The sequence below is a fragment of the Gossypium raimondii genome, chromosome 8 (assembly GCF_025698545.1).
Source record: "Gossypium raimondii isolate GPD5lz chromosome 8, ASM2569854v1, whole genome shotgun sequence".
NCBI lineage: Eukaryota > Viridiplantae > Streptophyta > Magnoliopsida > Malvales > Malvaceae > Gossypium > Gossypium raimondii.
The window spans coordinates 7,146,830-7,167,241 of record NC_068572.1 but is presented as its reverse complement, the minus strand read 5'-3'; the positions used below and the strand labels follow the sequence as shown (position 1 = coordinate 7,167,241).

General features: G+C 33.6%; 4 protein-coding genes across 4 annotated transcripts; 2 read left to right on the top strand and 2 right to left on the bottom strand.

Moving 5' to 3' along the window:
* Positions 1 to 467: 467 nt before the first annotated feature.
* Positions 468 to 1,153, bottom strand: LOC105790601 (FCS-Like Zinc finger 3). The gene is made up of 2 exons (XM_012618297.2): positions 960 to 1,153; positions 468 to 867 (listed from the first exon to the last, which is right to left on the bottom strand). Exons 1-2 carry the CDS (start codon positions 1,070 to 1,072, stop codon positions 705 to 707), a joined length of 276 nt encoding a protein of 91 aa, XP_012473751.1. The 5' UTR covers positions 1,073 to 1,153; the 3' UTR covers positions 468 to 704.
* A 2,897-nt stretch (positions 1,154 to 4,050) lies between these two features.
* Positions 4,051 to 6,623, bottom strand: LOC105790599 (ATP synthase subunit delta', mitochondrial). Its single transcript, XM_012618294.2, has 2 exons — positions 6,239 to 6,623; positions 4,051 to 4,572 (listed from the first exon to the last, which is right to left on the bottom strand). The coding sequence occupies exons 1-2, from the start codon at positions 6,494 to 6,496 to the stop codon at positions 4,228 to 4,230; spliced, it is 603 nt and encodes a 200-aa protein (XP_012473748.1). The 5' UTR covers positions 6,497 to 6,623; the 3' UTR covers positions 4,051 to 4,227.
* Positions 6,624 to 7,505: 882 nt separating this feature from the next.
* Positions 7,506 to 9,204, top strand: LOC105790600 (40S ribosomal protein S11). The gene is made up of 6 exons (XM_012618295.2): positions 7,506 to 7,650; positions 7,736 to 7,776; positions 7,860 to 7,960; positions 8,501 to 8,645; positions 8,776 to 8,865; positions 8,953 to 9,204. The coding sequence occupies exons 1-6, from the start codon at positions 7,639 to 7,641 to the stop codon at positions 9,041 to 9,043; spliced, it is 480 nt and encodes a 159-aa protein (XP_012473749.1). The 5' UTR covers positions 7,506 to 7,638; the 3' UTR covers positions 9,044 to 9,204.
* Positions 9,205 to 12,109: 2,905 nt separating this feature from the next.
* Positions 12,110 to 13,766, top strand: LOC105790598 (E3 ubiquitin-protein ligase ATL4). The gene has a single exon (XM_012618293.2). The coding sequence runs from the start codon at positions 12,472 to 12,474 to the stop codon at positions 13,492 to 13,494; it is 1,023 nt and encodes a 340-aa protein (XP_012473747.1). The 5' UTR covers positions 12,110 to 12,471; the 3' UTR covers positions 13,495 to 13,766.
* The last annotated feature ends 6,646 nt before the right edge of the window (positions 13,767 to 20,412 follow it).

Genomic DNA, 20,412 nt, shown 5'->3' with positions numbered 1-20,412 from the left:
CGATATTTAATTTCGTCTATTGCTATGGTAATTTATTCCATTTGTAATTTGCTAAAGAAGAGATGCCTTCGAACCATCATGGAAACGACACGATTCAATCAGGGAGGGTCCATTCAGTACAGAATAAAACAAAAAGTTCTTTCCAGCTCCAACTCTGGTCCGAAATTTACAGGAAATCGGTAAAATATGATTTTCCCCCTTAAAAGCTATTGCCCAATACTCAATATACTGTTCACCCATGTCCACATTCATTGAATTAAGCAAATACTGATCAATCAGGTTTTTTTCTCCCTTCTTACCCTTATACCCCTTAAAAAATTATATATCCATTTGCTTAATGAAAGGGACAACATGTTAGATCGAATGGTATGATCTCCCGTAGTCCCGTTATTACAGATTGGTCGGAAAGGAATAAAAGAGGGATCTTTGGAACTTGAATGCTTCAAAATTTTCAAGACTACCAGAAATTATAAATCTTTGCACATTTTCCATTAATGAAAACTGCACATCCGATTCCCCCCCATAAACATCCACTCCTCTCAAACAGCATACCCAATAATAAAACGAAAATACAAAATTCCATTGAAGGTTTCCTTTTTCTTTTTCCCTTCTTGTCCCGATCTTGTTTTTTCGTTTTTTTTTCAAAATTGATGATGATACAATTATCATTTATAAAAAGAAAAAAAGAAGAAGCAAAGATGTAATTACGACACCGTAACAATGCCCGTCCGAACAGTTTTGTTGGGTGTAGAGCTCTTTGAATCCGATTTTCTAAGAGATCGGCCAGATTTCAATTTCTTTTCTCTGGCTTCATCGATCTCCATCTGTTCTTGTCTACACTCTTTGCTGCAAAACGGTGTATTCCCTCTGCAATTTAAAAAATAAGGATAACCATCAGAAAACAAGATTCTTTCATAATCAAATCCGGTTCAAAATTCAAAATTCAAAATTCAACCCACCTGTACATGAAAATATCGGAATTATGAAGCGATTTGCCGCAAACGGAGCAGGCATCCAGATAATGAGCCTCGTAATGATCTGGGCACCCTGAGTAATAATAATAACCCGACATATTAATTGCTTGTTTAGAGTGGCCGGAAGTGAAGAAGGGTGGAAGAGAGTGTTGTGAGTTGAGGGAGGAAGGGCAGCTGAAGGTTGGCAGCTATATATAAAGAAAGCGTCAGCTTGTAGATTAGATTTTGACTCGGTGCAATCAGGTAGTACAGGGACTACTGTAAGACTATTGTAGCCCAAAAAGGGACAGGTGTGTAAATTTGAGTGGCGATGTTGTAAAAGTAAGTGCATTATGATACGCACAAATCCAAGGGCGGTATTGGAAATGAAAAGCGGTATTATAAAAATGCTTGATTATTGATACGCTATCTTTCTTACTTTCTGCCAAAGCTATTTATTTTATATTTTAATTAATTAAATAAAGTGAGTTGCTTTTTCTCTCTCTGATGATTACGAATGGGAATCAAATTTTATTATTTTTAATATGCCAGGTGTCTGTTTTTAACTAGTTACTGGTTTGGGGTTACCGATGACTATTATTCTAATCTGTCTTCAAGCCACCAAGAGATTCTTGTGATTGTGGTTTTGGTTCAATGAACTCAAACTCTGCCGTACGTTGTGTTGGATCTTTGGGTGGAGAGCTAAAACACGTGCCACAATCAAATGAAACTTTGTGGCAAATGATGTTCGTAATTACGTTTGTCATTTTACGACATGGTCCATGTTGTGTTTATGCCATGTTTTTTTGGCTTCTAATTTCATTATCAATATTTATGAAAATCGAATTATTATAAAAACTGATTATAAATTAAAAATAAAATTATTAAATTCTCCAATAATTATAAAATAATATTTTTTTTGTGCATATTAATAAGTTATCAACTTACGCCTATAGAAGGGGAAAAACAAAGTTGTGGGCGGTTCCTGAATTCTCCAGAGGAAAGAGGACCACTTGTTTTTTTTTTTTTTGGCTGGTTTTTTTCCCAACTGGGATTGAGAAATTGGTAGGGTCCACAAGTAGAGGAAAACAAAAAACGAACTAGGAGCTGAGTAGACGTAGGCCCCACCGATGGAACACAACCCGACAAAAACGATCGAAGAAGGGGGCCCGCCTGACTCATCATCTTGCTGGCTTTATTACACCTAAAGGTCCATGCATGCTGCCCGTGAAACCCGGGCAGCGTCCCCCAACGTTCTACCATTCCATTGCCCGTGTACGTTGCGTCCCGATTCGATCGCCAGCGCAGCACCATAGAATTATTTGCCGCATCATACGTGGCGGATTTATTGTAGCGCTCAGGATTGAGATCAATGGCTTATGAGTTGGTGGTGCTCACGGTGGAGTCGTCGCCATAGTGGGAATCAATTATTGAGTGGGGGCGGGATGTGGACCGCTTGCACATGCTTGTTCCCCCTATTTTGGAGCTCCACTGTAGTAAATGCTCTTTAAATTGACTAGTTTAGGTATCAGATCCCTTCGAATTTAGGTAATTTCAACTTTTTCTTTTTTTTTGGGGGGGATGATTTCATATCAATTTTGTTTTAGATTTAAGTTATTTTATTTTGTATTAGTTTTAAATTCACGTCACTTTGTTTCCAATTATTTAGAATTATTTAAAGTTTAGAATTTAAATCATTCAAGTTGACGTAAGTTAGAGATTGACATATGAATCTATCTTCTTCTTCTCCATTCAAATTTACCTTAGAACTGTTTAATTCGTATAAAAGTGGAGGGATTTGGTTTTTTTGGAGAAATAAGAGTAACGTCTAACCTGAGCTTCCAACCATTGTAAGAAAAGCAGTCCAAAAACGCAAAGGAACTAAGCCAATAATTTCAAAGTAGGATACAAACTTTCAAATCAAAATAAACAGGTCGGATTCAAGGATAATGTTTTTCTTTCCCTTTCCACTTTTAATGCGATATTTAATTTTAAAAAAAAGGTATAATTTTCTGTCCAAAAGGTATAGTTTGAATTTCAGTATGTAGAGAAAATTGAATTCAATTTAATTTTATAAATGAGTGGAGAGTGGAGAGTGGAGATTATGGAAGTGAAAAGATAAATTCACCCTGTTGCCTTGCATTCATCTCTATCATTGTGATTCGGTTTTGTTTAATCATAATAAAATATCAGTTCACATTATTTTATTCATTACCTCATGCATCCAAATTTCAATTTTGTATTTTTAAATTTGTGGTAATCAAATATTTAGCTTTTTGCAGCTGCCCATGCCAAAATTAGCATCTTTATAAAATCTTTACGATTAACCAATTTGACGGAAAATGCTTAAGGGATGTAAAGCTTTTTCTTTGAAGTAAGTATAGCTTTAAATTAGAGAAGTTATAGCACTATATTTAATAATAAACTTTGATTGTAACGTGATTTATTCCAAAGCTAAACAATTGGCAAAAATTTTCTCACCAAGTATTCTTTCTTAAAAGGAAAACCCCCCCAACTGCAACAACACAATATAAAAAGCAATGTGAGTAGATGCTATGCTATGCAAGCTCAGGAATTTGTTTAATCATTTATTGGATTTGGAAGTAAAAAAACACCTTTTTCTTGTTTTTAGGAGTGACGATAATTCTTTTCTTTATTTATGAAATATATAAAAGTTGACATGGCAAGTACACCTTCAAGTTCCAAGCTTTTATTTTAAAGTCATAACTTGGATGATCACCGGACAACAAATAGCCCACAATACATCATCACCTTCGACACCTTTTGAGTCTGAGTGGTAAAAAATTTAATGCCTTTAAGCAAGATTCTAAATTTAAGTTTTTTGAATTTAAAAAAAAAAAAACAGTACAGAAAGAGCTTGCCCTCCGTCGACTTGATTCTAGATTTAATCAAAACCCAATGTGGCAAACGGATACCAAAGTGTGTCAGACCAAAAAGAACACACCACCTACATTTTTATAGATGCTAAATATTAGTGCTGAGATCTTATGAAGTGATTTTCTCTGTTATATTAATTCCCTTAGCTTTAATCCCTGGCCGTTGCTGCTTTTATGCTACTACCACTAATACTAGTGTATTTGATTATATATCAAATCAAAATCTCCAGTTTCCTCTTTATTAATCAAGCAGTATCTCTTTAAATATTCAGAACAAATAGAACCACTGTATTCAGAATAACATCAGCATCCATGAGATAAACCTAAAAGAGAAGGGGACAAATGGACTAACCCATGAACATAATGGCAAACAACGGTTAGCCTGTGAGAGCAGAGTTTAGTGCGCTATGAACATCAATCCCAATCTGTGCTTCAGCTTTCTCCAATTCAGTTGTGGCTGAGCTCAGCTTCTGGGTGAAATCTGCAAGCCCTTTCTGGACAAGATTTGCGTCAATCCGATCGAGTGGAACTGCCTCGACAGCAATTATATCCGCAAATGAGTTGGCATGGATAAAAACAAAACCGCTGCTGACAAAATACTTTGTAGTTTCACTTCCTTCATGCACTGACAGCACACCAGGCTTCAATTCTGCAATTGTTGCTACATGTCCTGGAAGAACACCCATCTGTCCGGTTGTGGCTGGTACTATAACCATGTCAACCTGGACACAGGGAGTTCAAGATTTAAGAGATTCATCTAAAGAGCAACATATAGTCAATGATTTCAGACATTATTATTATTTTCCCTTCATCCACCTCATTCTTTTTTCTCTTACGCAGTACAACAACACCATGAAAAGTTGCATTACTGTTCCAAATTACACAGGCCTAACATTCATGGGAGAACCTACCATGCCCCTCAGCCAAATCCACATTGAAAACAAACAAGAAAAACATAAAAAACACACATGCATTCCTCTCTTTCATTGTTTCATTTATTATCAATCAGAATGGCTTCTAGGGCAGGGACAGTTCACTATTGTCGCTTTACTTCATTATGTTTACCATTGCTCAAACTTAGCAAAAGAGCAAGAAAAACAACGGTGAACTTAGGTTGAGTCATCCAAGTTGAATGGAAGAGCCATATAAGGTCAGATTTAGTTGAAAATCGAGGAAATTCCCTTAATGGTCTTGGTGTTGGAATTTTCTGAGAGAAATATAGATGGAAATGGAAGAATGTTTAAAATACAGTATCTTTCGATCACAGCAAGGATTTAAAAACTTGATCAAATATCAGCATGGTCACCATTCTTGATGGAACATAAATAAGTGACAGATTCACTATTGGTTTGGCTGTTAGGGTGCAATCTTTTTGAGTTGCACACCTCCACTTTCTCAAAATCAATCTGTAATCATAAGGCTGAAAATAACTATCTTTGTACAACTTATAAGGGGTTCCATTCAATGGCAAAATGTCTTGACAAAACAAAAAAATTAAAATCAGAAATCCGTAACATATTTAGGAATATTAAGGAACTAATATGTTAACAAATAGGCATCATTCTAATAATATTGCACCAAATACTGAATCTTTTTGTTGTTGTTGCCTCAGAATTACTTACAATTATCTGGCTAAAGTAAATCCAGCTTTCCAAAGTCCAAACAAAATACGCTGTTTATACTTAATGACAAAGTTACGAAATGCAGTTCATAAGTACAAAGCAGATGTCAATCAAAACACAACCCCTCACTATCTTTGTAATGGCCATTATCAACATTACCACATTTCTAATAACCATTTTTAATGAAGTTACAACTGAACAAGCATGTTATACGACTTTAACTCCTACATCTAAAAGGGGTAGTTAAAGTGGCTTGGACAACCAAGACATGACACATACTAAAAACCCATTTAAAAGATTTTTTTTTTTGGGGGGGGGGGGGGGGGGACAAATGGGGCACCGGTGCAAGGTATGAGGCATCCAGAAATGACTTTCTGGAAAGTCTAGCATACATCATCAGCCAAGGCAATGTGAAGAAGACCGTGAAGTTAAAAAGTTAGAGAATAATAAACTCTAAATTGAGAGCAATACTGCAACAACTTTAGGTTCAGAAATATGTAACCCAATGTAAGGAATAGAGATGCATTGCATGGTTTCATCATCACTAATATATACCTATAGGAGCTTTATAAGGTAAAATATTCAAAATTGGGTTTATCACCATTGGCATTCTGTTGACCCCAAAAACAAAAACAAAACAAAAAAAGCCTTAGCCCAGTAGCATTTTCTATGTCCAACCTTACTAACCTTCAGCATTAAAGACAAACTGAAAATGCCCTAACTAGAAATCAGAACGATTAGGGAAAAAAAGGAACCCAAATGTTACCTCTTTGGTGGACAACTCAGAAGCATAAGGAAGAACGAAATTGACAGTGAGTTTGGGAGGAATGGAGGAAGGGGTAGGCGGGCGAGGGTGCATGAAAGATAGAGGGGTCTTAGGAGGATCCATGTTGGGCATGACTTTGTTCCAGGCCTCCATGAAGGTGGCATCGGCAGTGTGAGCGGCGGGCAGATCAGTGGAAAAGGATCGAGCCCTTGCAGCTGCTATGGGTCGGGGCAAGAGCCCCAATGCTCGACGCAGCATTCTGGGAGGGGTCGCTCGGCTCTCGCAAGGTCGGAGACTGGGAGTGTGAGGGTCTTTCACTCACTTTATTCACTCTTTTCTCTAACACAGCATTGTGATGTGATCTGAAAAACGGAGAGCAGAATCTCAATTCCACTCCCCTCAAATATCCCCCTTTTGGACTTATTGATTCTGGGCTTATAGGAACCCTCAGCCCAAAGATTTGGGTTTTATATATTTTATTCCATGGGCCGTCACTATTCACTCAAAATTTATAATTAAATCATCAAATAGTATAGACCATATTTAAAACAGGTGGATAAAATTCTAAATATTTATATATATTTATCCCATGTAATTTTTTTATTTTGACATATTAAAAAAAAGATAGTATCAATAAAAGTGTGATCTCTTTCTTTTTAAATATGTTATATTCAACATGTAAATCGGCAATTACATACGTGTTTACAAATTAATATTCATGTTTTAAATATATTTCACATTCGATTTGAGTTGGCATTTAATATGTAAGTTTATAGGTAAATTGATGGAAAAATCTTATTGATACAATATTGATATTTTAAAAGTTCATTTAGAAAATTTAAAGTTTGAGACCAATTTAAAATCTTTAATTTAAATATGATCAGTGTGAATAATTTGACAAAATTTTCTGGAAAGGTTTATATAACTTTTAGTCCTTGAACTTGACATTTAGGGCCACTTTGATATCTATACATTTTTTTATCCGCTGGTACTTGAACTTGAAAAAAATGTAAATAATTTGATGATGTGGCACTTTAGTACCGTATTATATTATCACTTGAAAATTTTAAAAATACTTTTTTTTAAAAATAGTTCAAGAGATGACATGGCACAATCTCATCATCAATTCTTGAAAGAATCCAAGCTGGCTCATTAAGAAATAAAGGCAAAGACAAGATTGATGGATTCCTTATAGTTCCCCAAGTGGGCTGAAAATAGGCAACCCACACGATGACTATTTGTAACTCGATCCATTAATAGCCCATAAGCAGAGAACTGAAATTTGCAAATGAAATCCCATATGCATATATAAAGAGGACGGTTGCGTTGCAGCCTCCTGCCATTAGGGTTTGTGTGTTGTGTCTTAGCAGTGTATCGGGTAGTCCTTTCAATCCTCAGCCATGGCGGAACAGGTCCACATTCCTCTTTCTCTGCCTTTTATCTGTCTTATTTTTATGTGTTGAAACTGCTTTGATCTTTCTTTTTATTGTATATTAGACGGAGAAAGCATTTCTCAAACAACCCAAGGTGTTTTTAAGGTGAACTAGCTTCTTCCATTGTTATATATGTTTTACTTTCTGGCTAATTCATCTTACTCAGACCATTATAATACCTCTATCAGCTCTAAAAAAACTGGGAAAGGAAAGAGACCTGGAAAGGGCGGGAATCGCTTCTGGAAAAGCATTGGGTTAGGCTTTAAGACACCCAGAGAGGCCATTGAAGGTTTGCTTTGCTTTGCTCTTCCTTATCATTACTATTTTGCCTGCATATTGTTATTTGATTTGGCAATTAGAATATATGCTTCTTAGCCTTGCTTCCTTGTGTTCATCACTGAATATGTGTAATGGTAATTACTTGTTCTCTGCTATATTTTTTTATTGTTAAACTAGATAGTCTAACTATGTTGTTCTTTTTGGAGATTTCGGGACAACATTCATCACCATTTTACTGTGTTTTCTGCTTGGAACTGTTTAAGGGTATTGATATAGTAAGTTTATTGCACTTCATGTTAGATGCTTTCTCTTGGGGTTTTATTTGACCGATGTGATTACATTGTGGAGGCCATGTTTTTGGCTAACATGTTTCTGAGATCTTACCTTTACTCAAACAGTTCATGTCATAGAGCCAAGGGGCATCCATAATTTTAATGGATGTCTAGCCCTTTGTTGATTCATTTTCATTGTACTATTTCATGTTGCTTCACCCTCATCCTTTCTACAATTGCATTTGTTGACACTGACATTGGATTTCAATGTTGTCCAGGAACATATATTGATAAGAAATGCCCATTTACTGGCACTGTTTCTATTAGAGGCCGTATCCTTGCCGGTACTTGCCATAGTGCAAAAATGGTAAGGACCATTATCGTCCGAAGGAACTACCTTCACTACATCAAGAAATACCAAAGGCAAGATACCTTTTTATTTTAATATTTCCATTGATTTGCTAGATATTTTGGTTTTTACAGAAGAATGTTATGCACATATATGAAAAGCCCTCATTGATGTCATTCAATATGGTATCACAATTGTTTTCAGATACGAAAAAAGGCACAGCAATATCCCAGCTCATATATCCCCCTGCTTTCGTGTTAAAGAAGGAGATCATGTTATAATCGGGCAATGCAGGTTTGTTATTTGATTGCATTTTATCCTTTACATATTTACTGCCACAATTGTGCCCCGATCTTAACTTATGAAACAACTTTGTTGCAGGCCTTTGTCGAAGACGGTGAGGTTCAATGTCCTAAAGGTCAATCCAGCGGGGTCTTCCGGTGGTGGGAAGAAAGCTTTTACAGCCATGTGAGAGGTTAGCTTTTGAAAGGCAAAAATTGTAGTGTTGAGGTGTGTGTTTAGCTGTATGAACTTTGGTTGGTTTTTGGTTTAACTGTTTTATTTTGATGGAAACCATAATTTTGTTGTTTTCGAAATCTCCCATTATTACAATTTAGAGGATCTATTTATGTTGCTGGGTTTTGGATTGTTGGTATTACATATGATGCCTGTCTTCTCCTTTTGTTGGAAAAAGAGAATCTTTGCCAAGAATCTTTAATTAAAGACCATAATCATATAATATAAATTATAAATATGTTTTAATTAATTGAACTGAGTGAAATAATCAGCAAAATGAAACTGAAATCTCGGTTGCATAGTGCTACCAAGGTTTCATATTTACTAAAAATGTTAACTGCAGGATGAATGGAGGATGATTAAACCATAAGTATATAAAAGCTTCTCGTCCTTTAATAGCATAAATCCAATCCAAATGGTGAAAAGTAATGGGCCTCACCCCCCCTACTAAACCTACCTCTTTACGCTCTCTTCAACCCTCGTTTTTTTCATTTAAAATGACTTGCCTATTTTCTGAGGCGGAATACCTCCTGTGGAAGATGGTGAAATGAGCATATATTATATTATGGGATTCTGTATTAAGCTTGCTTGCTGGGATTTGCCCCACCCTTTAAACCAATCCATCATGTCGATGCTGCTCACAGGTCAGAAGCCTAGAAGGATGGCTATATATAGACATATACGTGCTTTAACGTTTACTTATTATTTCCTTGTAACTTGCAATAATCCAACGTCTCATTCACTGTTATGCTTATTTTTCTATCTTATCTAGATTGCTTGATTTGGACTCATGAGTGGATTAGATTATATAATATCTAACTACACCCCTTCAAAAACAATTTGAACTAAGTTGAACGATAAAGGATTTGTGTTTTAAGTTTATCGTGGACATTGATTCTAGATTCAATCTTTAGACAATCTCTATCCCTATCTTTTTATATTATTGTTGGAGCGAATTCTTTCAAGAAAAGTTTACTGGACAGACAATCGAACCCTTAACTATGGTGTTTTTTGTTCTTAGTTGGAGTTTTGTCTCCCTTCTCCTCTTGAGAGGAGGAGCAACCTTAATCCATGAAGATATAGAGATATGCTTCACAAGAGCATAGCATTAATTATGTAAATTCACATGTTGATTAATGTTATTATCTATTATCAAATCGAGTGGGGAGCATTATAAATCATTTCCATCCCCTCCATTAGCCCTACGAGAATAATACCTACAATTATTAAAAATTTGACTGATTATCTGACAAATAACATTTGAAAATTTTCTCACCATAAAATGTTATTTCATTGAGATAGTCAAATTAATGAGGTTGGAAAAGTCATATAAAACGACAAGGAGAAACAAGCAATATTGTAATTATCCATGGAAGAAGAAAGGTATGTATGTATTACAAGAATTAATAAATGTAAGAAATGGACTCCTTACTTTAGAGGTGTGATTCCACAACCAGAAATTTCCTGGTTTTCTCGGATTGACAAAAATATTAGTATATATCATTACATCCAACCAAAGCGTGAGTGATTGAAATTCACATCCTTTTTCTTGACATTTCTTTCATGAGTCTCCAAATTATAATATTATATTCAAAGATAATTGTCCCCTCTACTTGATTGCTTTGTTTGGTCCAATGTCTGAATCAACCCACAAATAAATTTGGCATTTCATACAATAATCCAAATCTATAGAAATTAACAATGTACAATCCCAATTGCATTCATATTGAATTTCGATTAAATTCAAAAGAAACCAAGGGACCAAACAATAAGGATTCCAGGGGACATTCCATGAGTGCAAAGGAAGCAAAGTGAGGAAAGAATGAGAAGGTTAAAAATGAGTCGAAGCTTTTCTATTTTTAAAACTTTCAACATTGGTGGTCAAATATTAACCATCAAAGCTTTAAATGAGATAGGTTAATATTCTGACGAATTAAAATACAGGGTGTTTTGCTGTCCTAACCCATATATAAAAACATCATTCTTGTTCAATTCCACCGCTGTTCTTTCTTGTCGTAATTTCCCTTCTTTTACAGATACAACAGAAGAAAAACACCAACTCTATATATATTTCTCTACTCTGGGCCTAACCTTTCTGACTCGTCAACTACAAGGTTTTTTTAAAAAAATTGCATGGAATTTACTTTGGCTTTTCCTTATTATTTCCTTTCACTTTAATAAAAATAAAAATAAAAACACTAAAAAAGCATTGAAACTTGACTTTGCTGCACATTACGAGATGAAGCAGTAAAGAAAAAAAAATGGAAATTTAAATTGGTTTATCTAACAAGATCATCAATTAGTAGATTGTAGAACATGCCAAACCATGAACACACTGTTGTTTACCATTTTTGTGTGTGTGTGTACACATATCATTAGCCAAAACTGGTTGTTACTTGTTAGATTAAAACCCCCGGCCTCCGGTCCTGTCGGTGTAGGTGAACTAAAATCAGCTCGCTCTCTCTCTCTCTCTCTCTCTATATATATATATATATATAAATCTTGGTTAGACTTTTTAATATTAGTAGGTAATAATTTAGACCATATCTTAAAACCATTCACGCCAACATTTATTTTTATCTTTTTTATCACATTCATGATCCAAACACCTTGTTCCACTGCAACCTAAGACTATGTGTATATACTTTTATTTATTTCGTTTATAATAATGCTATGGAATAACGGCTTGCTAGTCTGGCTATGAAGCTATCTATTATTCCTCTAATTCTTTTATGCTCTGTCTACTTTAGATCAATGCAACCCTTTTTCTCTTTTTTCAAAGGAAGATCAATTCAATACTTAATTCCCATCATCAAAGTCAATTAATTAAATAACATATAATTCAATTAAATTAACAGCTGACTGAGAATGATCAGATCACAAATCCTCTAAGCAACACTTAATATTATTAGATAAGCATGCAGGGAGATTTGTCATTTTCCTGTTAAAAAAGGATAAAGATGACGTGAAATTGGACCTTTTTACAGCATTCCAACGCACAACGAAACCAGAGGAGTTACCAAATGAAAGTGAGTAGGACCAGGTCTGGGTGTAGTACTACTTACATATTGAATGGGCCAGCTGTTTGTTCGTTGAAGCGTCTTTAATTTGTTAAGTTGCCTCTGGTAGGCGTCTTTAAAATCTGCGACACCCCATTTACTGCCCCTCCTTCCTCCTTTCCTTCATTGTTTTGGACAGTTTATTCTAATTAAATGCTGCCTCTCTTTCTCTCTTTTCCCTCTCCTCCCTTCTCTGCATTTCATTTGCATCCAAAATTGAACCAACAACGCCAATCTCTCCTTCCTTTACCCCCCCAAATACAATTCTGTTCCTTACACGTCATCCTCCTCCACTTGTGATACAGTAAGGACCAAGAACCCATCAATGGCATCGCCGCCACCTTTGTTATACGGAGTTATTGGAGGACCTGTGGCCTCCTCGGAAAATAATAGCAGTGAACGCTCCCATTCTTCTTCTTCAATTGAGAGTGCAAAGCCGAGTATTATAATAATCATTTTGATCCTTTCTATAACCTTGCTTGTTTCTGTTTCTCTTTGTCTCCTCTTGCGTCATCTCAACCGCCGTTGCTTGCGTCACCTCTCTCGTTCCTCTACCTCCACTATTGTCGCCTCCGCTGCCAGCCACCGTGTCAGTCCCGAACAATCGCCGACGGCTTTGTTGCTTGATTCTCTTCCTCTTTTTACTTTCTCTTCCATTACTCGCCGCCGCTCCAACGGTGATTCAACGGTTTCTGGAGATTGTGCCGTTTGTTTGTCGAAATTTGAACAGCAGGATCAGCTCAGGCTTCTCCCTCTCTGTTGTCACGCATTTCACGCCCAGTGCATTGATACTTGGCTTACTTCAAATCAGACTTGTCCTCTATGCCGCTCTCCTCTCTTCGCTTCCGAGTCCGATCTCATGAAGTCGTTGCTTCAGTCTTCTAACGCAGCCGCACCGATCGGAAGTGGCGGAAGCGATAGTTTCCGGCTCGAGATCGGTTCTGTAAGTCTCCGGCAACCAGGCTCAGAATCAGGTGAGCAAAGAAGGTCGTATTCCATTGGCTCTTTTGATTATATCGTCGAGGAAGAATCAGAGGTGACTAGGAATCAAACTCATCAGAGAAACGTCTCCGATAAAGAAGAGGTGGTCGGAGGAGCTGAGGCAGCTTCGGAAGCGAGCCTCGCCGGTGAGGTTGCTACCGGAAGGAGTTGGCTTAAGGAATACGTAGATAGGCTCTCTTCTTCGCTATCGTCTCGTGCGATGTCATTTCGTAGCTCAGGTAGATTCTTCACCGGGAGCAGTCGACGAAGCGATATCGCCGGCGTTGTCACCGCAGATTACGACGTGGAGGCCAATCGCATCGGCGAGGAGATCAGCGAAATGTTTCGTTGGTTCTCAGGGGTATGAATGATAAAAAAACGAGGTCGTATGGACATGTCCGCGCCGTTTTCTTCATTTTTCTTTTTTTGATAAGTTAACTCTATTGTTTTGCTCATTCCACTCCGTTCCCGACGGATCGAAAAATCGCAACGCAACAGAGAGAGCAATAAATGTTGAGAAATGGAGTGGAGATAGCAAAATTTTTGAGTCCAGGTGATTTTCTTTTTTACTAACTTATCGGCTGTAGATAAAAAAAAGCATTTACATTTTAGATTTTACCATCCATGGTGATTTTTTAAGTAGTTTGGCGCGTTAAATTTGGTTTAATGATCCAAAGGAAAAATCTAACGGTATTAAAAGAATGGAGTATAAAGTTACGTGAGTTTAGATAGAAGAAACATTTATTATCGTCATTGTAAAAATTACAGTAATAATGAGATTAAATATTGTAACATGAGATAAAAAGTAAACTAAATGTACAACATTAAACCCAATCGCCTATTTAAATTCACTCTATATATAAATTTTTTTTAAATATGGTATTGATAGATTTGGTGTGGAATATAGATGGTTATTAATTTAAAAGATCAGAATTACTATAAGAAAGCATTTGATGGGATGCAAAGAGGTAATTTGTTTTAATTATATATAAAAAAAACAAAAAGGAGATAGATTTGATAGTACTAAAAAGAAAGGTGTAGTTGCAATAAGTGGCAGGTACCAACCAAGGACGTCTTGGTTTTTGGTTAACTTAATATCAATTTCCTACCAAACCTAATAAAACGGTTTGGTTCGTGGAACCTTTTTTTCTTTTCTGAGAAAATCATTGGGATGGGTAGTTTAGTTATAAATATTCTCCTTTTCTTTTATTTTAGACTGTTTGTTTTATATTTACAAATTAGTTGCTTGCATCCAATGTAAGTTTTACCTCTTCTGTTCTTTCCAATTTACATCTTCTTCTTTTTTATTGAAAAGGTTAAATGGGATTATTGGTTAAACTAAGCATTAGTTTAGTATTGTTTCTTAAAAGTGATTTCAGAGTTAAAAAAACGTTTTTGAAGTCATAAGTAATACTAAACAGACAACTTTTGGAGTCAGAAGTGCCCAAAAAATAAAAGCTTCTATTTTTTTGACAAAAATGCTTTTAGAAACAAAAGACAATTTTAACCCTTATAAAATATTTTATATAATATTAATATTGGGTATGTAATTACTTTTCCATTGAAATTTATTTTAATTATATAATATTATATATTTAAATTTTTATTGATTATATTTTAATATTCGAATTAATTTCTACAAATAATTAATATTAATTGATTAAAAATATTTAAATCATATATTAAAATATTTAAAAAAAACTAGTCCACATAAAAATGACCACTCTTCGCGTATGAAGTTTTCCTTTCTTTTATTTTCATTGTCACTCAAATTGTGGTGTTTATTTATTTATTATTAATTTTCACACTCTCACATCACTAGTTGACTTGGTCAGTGTTTAAATAAGCGATACCATGGCATAAGCAAATCAAGTTTGAAGATAAAAAAAAATAGTGGACAAAAATGGTTAATGCTTGATAATTATTTCATATTCAGACATAATTCTTGTTATCTAATTTAATCCATGACCTTGACAATTATTCTTACATTAAAATTTAGATCCTGTTTGGCAACTGATTGCAATGGTTGGTTTGACCAATTGATTCTATTAACTGTTTATTTAAAAGTGTTTGATAAAACTTAGCTGATAGCTGAAAGTTTATATGTGTAAAATGACAAATAAGTGCATGATATATTTTATTGTCAAGTATTTATTTGTTTATAATACGTTAATGTCTTTATTGGGTAAAATTATTGAAATAGAACACTATTGCCAAGGAATTAAAACATCAATTATGGAAATTAATTAGTGAATATTTTTCAAAATTTTCAATATTTTAGCCATAACTTGAGCTGCAGATATTCGTTTTGAGCCTATAATATATTGATTCGTAGGGAATTGAAAAATCTACGTAAAGTCATTTCACGAATGAAGCCCCAAAATATTAGGAAGACATCCAAAAATGGCTTCAAAGTTTGACGCGAAAATAGTCGAAAAACTTAAAAAAAACTATACTTTATTTAATTAAAGACACTTTTGTATTTTCTCCATTATATTATTTTAGTCATATAAATAGACATGATTAGGTTAACATTAGTGAGACTTAGACCTAGCCGTTTTTAGTTTTATTTTGTTTTCTTCATTTTATGGGTTTCTAAACCTTTTTTTTTCTAGTTGAAGTATTATTCGAAGTTTGATTCTAGAAATTTGTGAGATCGAATTGCTTCTAATCTTTATTTGCTCTTTAGTATTTGCATGTCTTCTGGTTAATTACAATTGTTCAAGTTAGTTAAATAGTTGGCCAACATTTGATAGCTTAAAATGGTTGCTTTGTCAATTAGATAATTAGTCAATCGATTAACTTCTAATATTTGTGACAACTGCATGATTATTTATGTAGTGTGGGCATGCAGTCTAACTTAAATCACAAAATTCAATAAATCACAAAATTCACTAATTCAAAAATTCTTCTAAATTCACACTTGACCCATAATTATTAGTTTATTAAATTTTAAGACTCATTGGTCGGATTTAGTGATCTTGAATCACTGTTTTTGACTCCACTGAAAATTAGGCTGTTACACGACCTCAATCCTGCAACCTCAAAACCTGCACGTTTTTGTTCCCTAACGCCTAAAACTACTTCTGTATGCCATATAACCTCCCAACATCGAATACCACAATCAAATATACCAATTACCAACTTCAAACACTACCCAATTCAACATAAAACAACTTCATACATAACCAAAATATAAAGCTCACAATAAAGATCAATATCCAACGATTTTATCCTTTACATAATATAAATAACATTCTCAATGAAACCCTATGTACATGTCAAATATAATGCCCAAAATTTAAATTCATACTTCCACCAAGGTTTGAGATGTGATGAGATGAGTTGGAGATGATCTTCACCTACACGTTTGAAAGAAACACGTTAAACTCACGAGAGCTTAGTAAGCATATCAAGAATTCAACTGAACATTTAAAAAAAAATTTAATTTCCTATACTCACACATACATAACCATATGTATATATATTACTATTATTAATTAAAATCATCATGCACAAATTTTGTTACAATAGTAACTATAGTAAAACACTAATTCCACAAGTTACAAATAACTTATTGATATCATTTCTAAGTTCACTTACCTTATATTTCTATTGTCCAATTGTAGACTTAATAGAACACTATTGTAACAGCCCGCTTTTGACCCTAATCGGACATAGTGGTTTCGGGAACACAAATCCGAGTAAAAAAATATTTAATATTATTTTCTGTGTTTATTATGTATGAATTTGATTGTGTGAAATTTTCGTGTTTTAATTTTGTAACAGCCCGATTTTGACCCTAATCGGACAAAGTGGTTTTGGGACCACAAATCTGAGTCAGAAAAATATTTTAAAATTATTTTTGACATCTGCAGTAAGTGAATTGCTATGTGTGAAAATTTCGTATGAAAATTTGATCATTTTACTGTTCAATTTGATAAAAAGAGTTTAATCGCGTAAAATAAAAATTTAGAGGATTAAATTTTGAAAGCACCCAATTGTAGATGTCTCTTAAAAATGAGGGTTTTAAATGGAAATTAGGCCATTTAATAGTTAGTGGGTGGCATATTACATAAGTGACCTTAATATATATGTTATATAAATTAAATTAATTAAAATTAAACTAGTCATTTAGTAAATATATTACATATTAGTTAAAATAAGATGAAAAAAAAAGATGATTTTGTTCATCTTTGAAAGCCGAAAGTGGAAGAGAAGAACTCATCCATGGCTTTTGAATGTTCGGCACTTCCTTAGCAAAATTAAGGTATGGTTTGATTTCGATTTTTGATGATTTTTACGTTTTTGTGATCGTTGCTTCGTGTTCTATCAAACCCATGCTTTAATTTTAGAAATTGATGGTGATTTTGAGATATGCCATTGATGAACGCTTGAGCTTTTTGTTAGTTAACGGTGAAATATGGAAGATATGTGAAAGATTAACATATTTTGTCTTTGAATTTTTGGTGAAATTGAGTAATTAGGGCTAAATTGTGAAATTAAATTTTTGGGGACTAAAATGTGAAATAAATGAAATATGTGACTAGGGATATTCGGCCTTTGTATAGTGTGGGCATATTTTGTGTATTTTGTGTTTTATGCAATAGGGACTAAATTGCAAAAAGTGTAAATGTCAGGGGCAAATGGTAAATTGCCCATTTATGTGCTTTTGGACTAAATTGAATGTAATAATATTTAAACTAGCTCATTTTGAATATGTCTAGATCAAGAACCAAAGAAATCATAGTTAGATCGGGGAAAAGCCAAAGTCGTCAACTAACTGTCCGGTTTCAATTTTTCACTGTCCGAAGTAAGTCTATTAGCTATTTATTTTATTAAATCAATTTATATGTATGAATATCAATTGTATTTATGTTGAGTTAAAATTAAAAGTATATAAATCGAATGGAAAGTATGAAAATTATATATATGTATGTGTTAGGTTCGAATGAGTATGAATATACAAATATATATATACATCAATGTCCTTGTAAATAATTTAGGTATGGAACCATATAGGTATGTGATGTATTCGAACATAGGTATGTATATGTGTGAATAAAGTTTGAATTTAGTTAATGTTGTTTGTTATATATGTTTACATGATGTTCGAATAGATATATAAAGATATATATATATATATATATATATGTGTATCAAATATTTGTATAAGTTGGATTGAATAAGTATGTATATATATGAATAAATACTTATATTGAGTATAAGTATGCAATTATATTTATATATATGTGTTAATTTCGAATATGTATGTGTATAATGTATAAAGGTACAAGTTCTTGTTTGAAAATAAGTATAGAATTATATATAAATAAGGTCTTGTTTTGAAATTAAGTATGAATTTATTTATGTATATTATAAATTGAATATGTATATATATACTGACAGTATAATTTCTTGTGTCAAAGTTAGGTTTGGAATTATATATGTACATATGAAGTCGAATGTATATGTATAAGATTTGCATTGAATCAAACGTATGAAATTGTTTGCTTAGTTTATTTAATATGTTCGAGTGTTAAATGTATATTATTTAAGTATAATATAAGTTGAATATTATGATAGTAATATTAGAAATCTATAGTATAAAGTTATATATATGTATTCGATTGAATCATTGAATTAGTAAGTTGGAATTGATGATCGAGCTTATTATATATTCATGTGTATCAAAGAATATGAGTTATGAATTTTAAGCTGAATCTTTATGCAGGGATTTTGTATGCATATATAGCTCGAAAATGAATTATATCTTATGTGAATTGAGTGTTCAGGCTCAGTACCTAGCAGGCTTAATGCCGGTGAAATAAATTTAGACTTTACGTCTAGCAGGCTTAATTTCGGTGAAATAAATTCAGACTTTACGTCTAGCAGGCTTAATGCCGGTGAAGTAAATTCAGACTATAAGTCTAGCAGGCTTAAAGCCGGTGTACTGAATCAAGTTTTAAACCTAGCAGGCTTAAAGCTTGTCTTGAATCGAGTTTTAAACCTAGCGGGCTAAGTCTTAGTGAATCATTAGCTTATGTGCGTACATGCACTTGATATGTCTATGATTTTAATTATAGGAAATTGATGAAACATAATTATTCATTTTTTACATGTTTGATGAGTATACACATACATCTGGGATTTGCATTGGTTAAATATAAATGTATGCATTCGGTATATGCATTTAATAAAGGCATATGTACATTAGGTATATGCGATTGTTGAATTTACAAATGCATATGGTGATATGCGGTTGTTAAATATACATACATTGAGCCAATGTGTTTGATAATTATCTATGTATGAAATTGAGAGTTAAATATAAATGTATTCATCTATAAGTATCTGAAGAATAAGTAGATATATATATTCGATTAAATGTATTAGCTATGCGTTCGGGTATAATTTTAATGAGCACATATGTATACAAACGGATTGAAATGTGTTTGGTATATATGCACATGATTGATTATATGCACATATGAGCATTTGGTTGTATGCATGGGACAAATATATATATTGATGAAATCGGCTATTTATGTTAAAGTGTATATACATTTGGTTTTAAATGTGGATAATTATGTATACATCTGTCTAGGAATTTGTTAACATATATGGTGTTTGCAAATCCACTAAGTGTACCTGGAAATTTTATAATTATTTATATATTTTTGTCATGCTATAGACTTTCTAAGTTATAAAAACTTATTTTGTTTGTTTATGTCTTTCCGTTTTATAGACTTAAAGATCAAGCTTCAAGCTCGGGGATCGTCAGCAAGATCATCACTCTATCTATTGTCTCGGTATTAAAATGTTTAAATTCTAACTATGGCATGTACAGACTAGATAAATATTTTGAAGGTCGTAATTTGTTATATTGTATATGAATTTAATAGCCATACGAAAATGATTTATTTCCTTATGGTTTTGCTAGTTTGTAATGTCTTTGTTTTGTTTTAAATGGTCAAAAGAGAAGCTTAAAATTGTGCATGTTTAATATTAGACCTAGCTTATCATATGTAACTGTTATAATTATTGAACTTTAATGAATGTCTGTTCTGAGTTGTATTTTGATTAACCCTAATTTGGCGACGGATACGGGTTAGGGGTGTTACAAATTTTGTCATTTGAGTGACCGATTAAAGAAAATTACTTAATCGTGTAAAATGAAAATTTAGGGGTTAAATTTAAAAGTGCCTAATTGTTGTTGCCTTTATCAAGTGGAGGATTTATGATGCAATAAGGCCAATATATAGTTAGTGGGTGGCAAAGGACA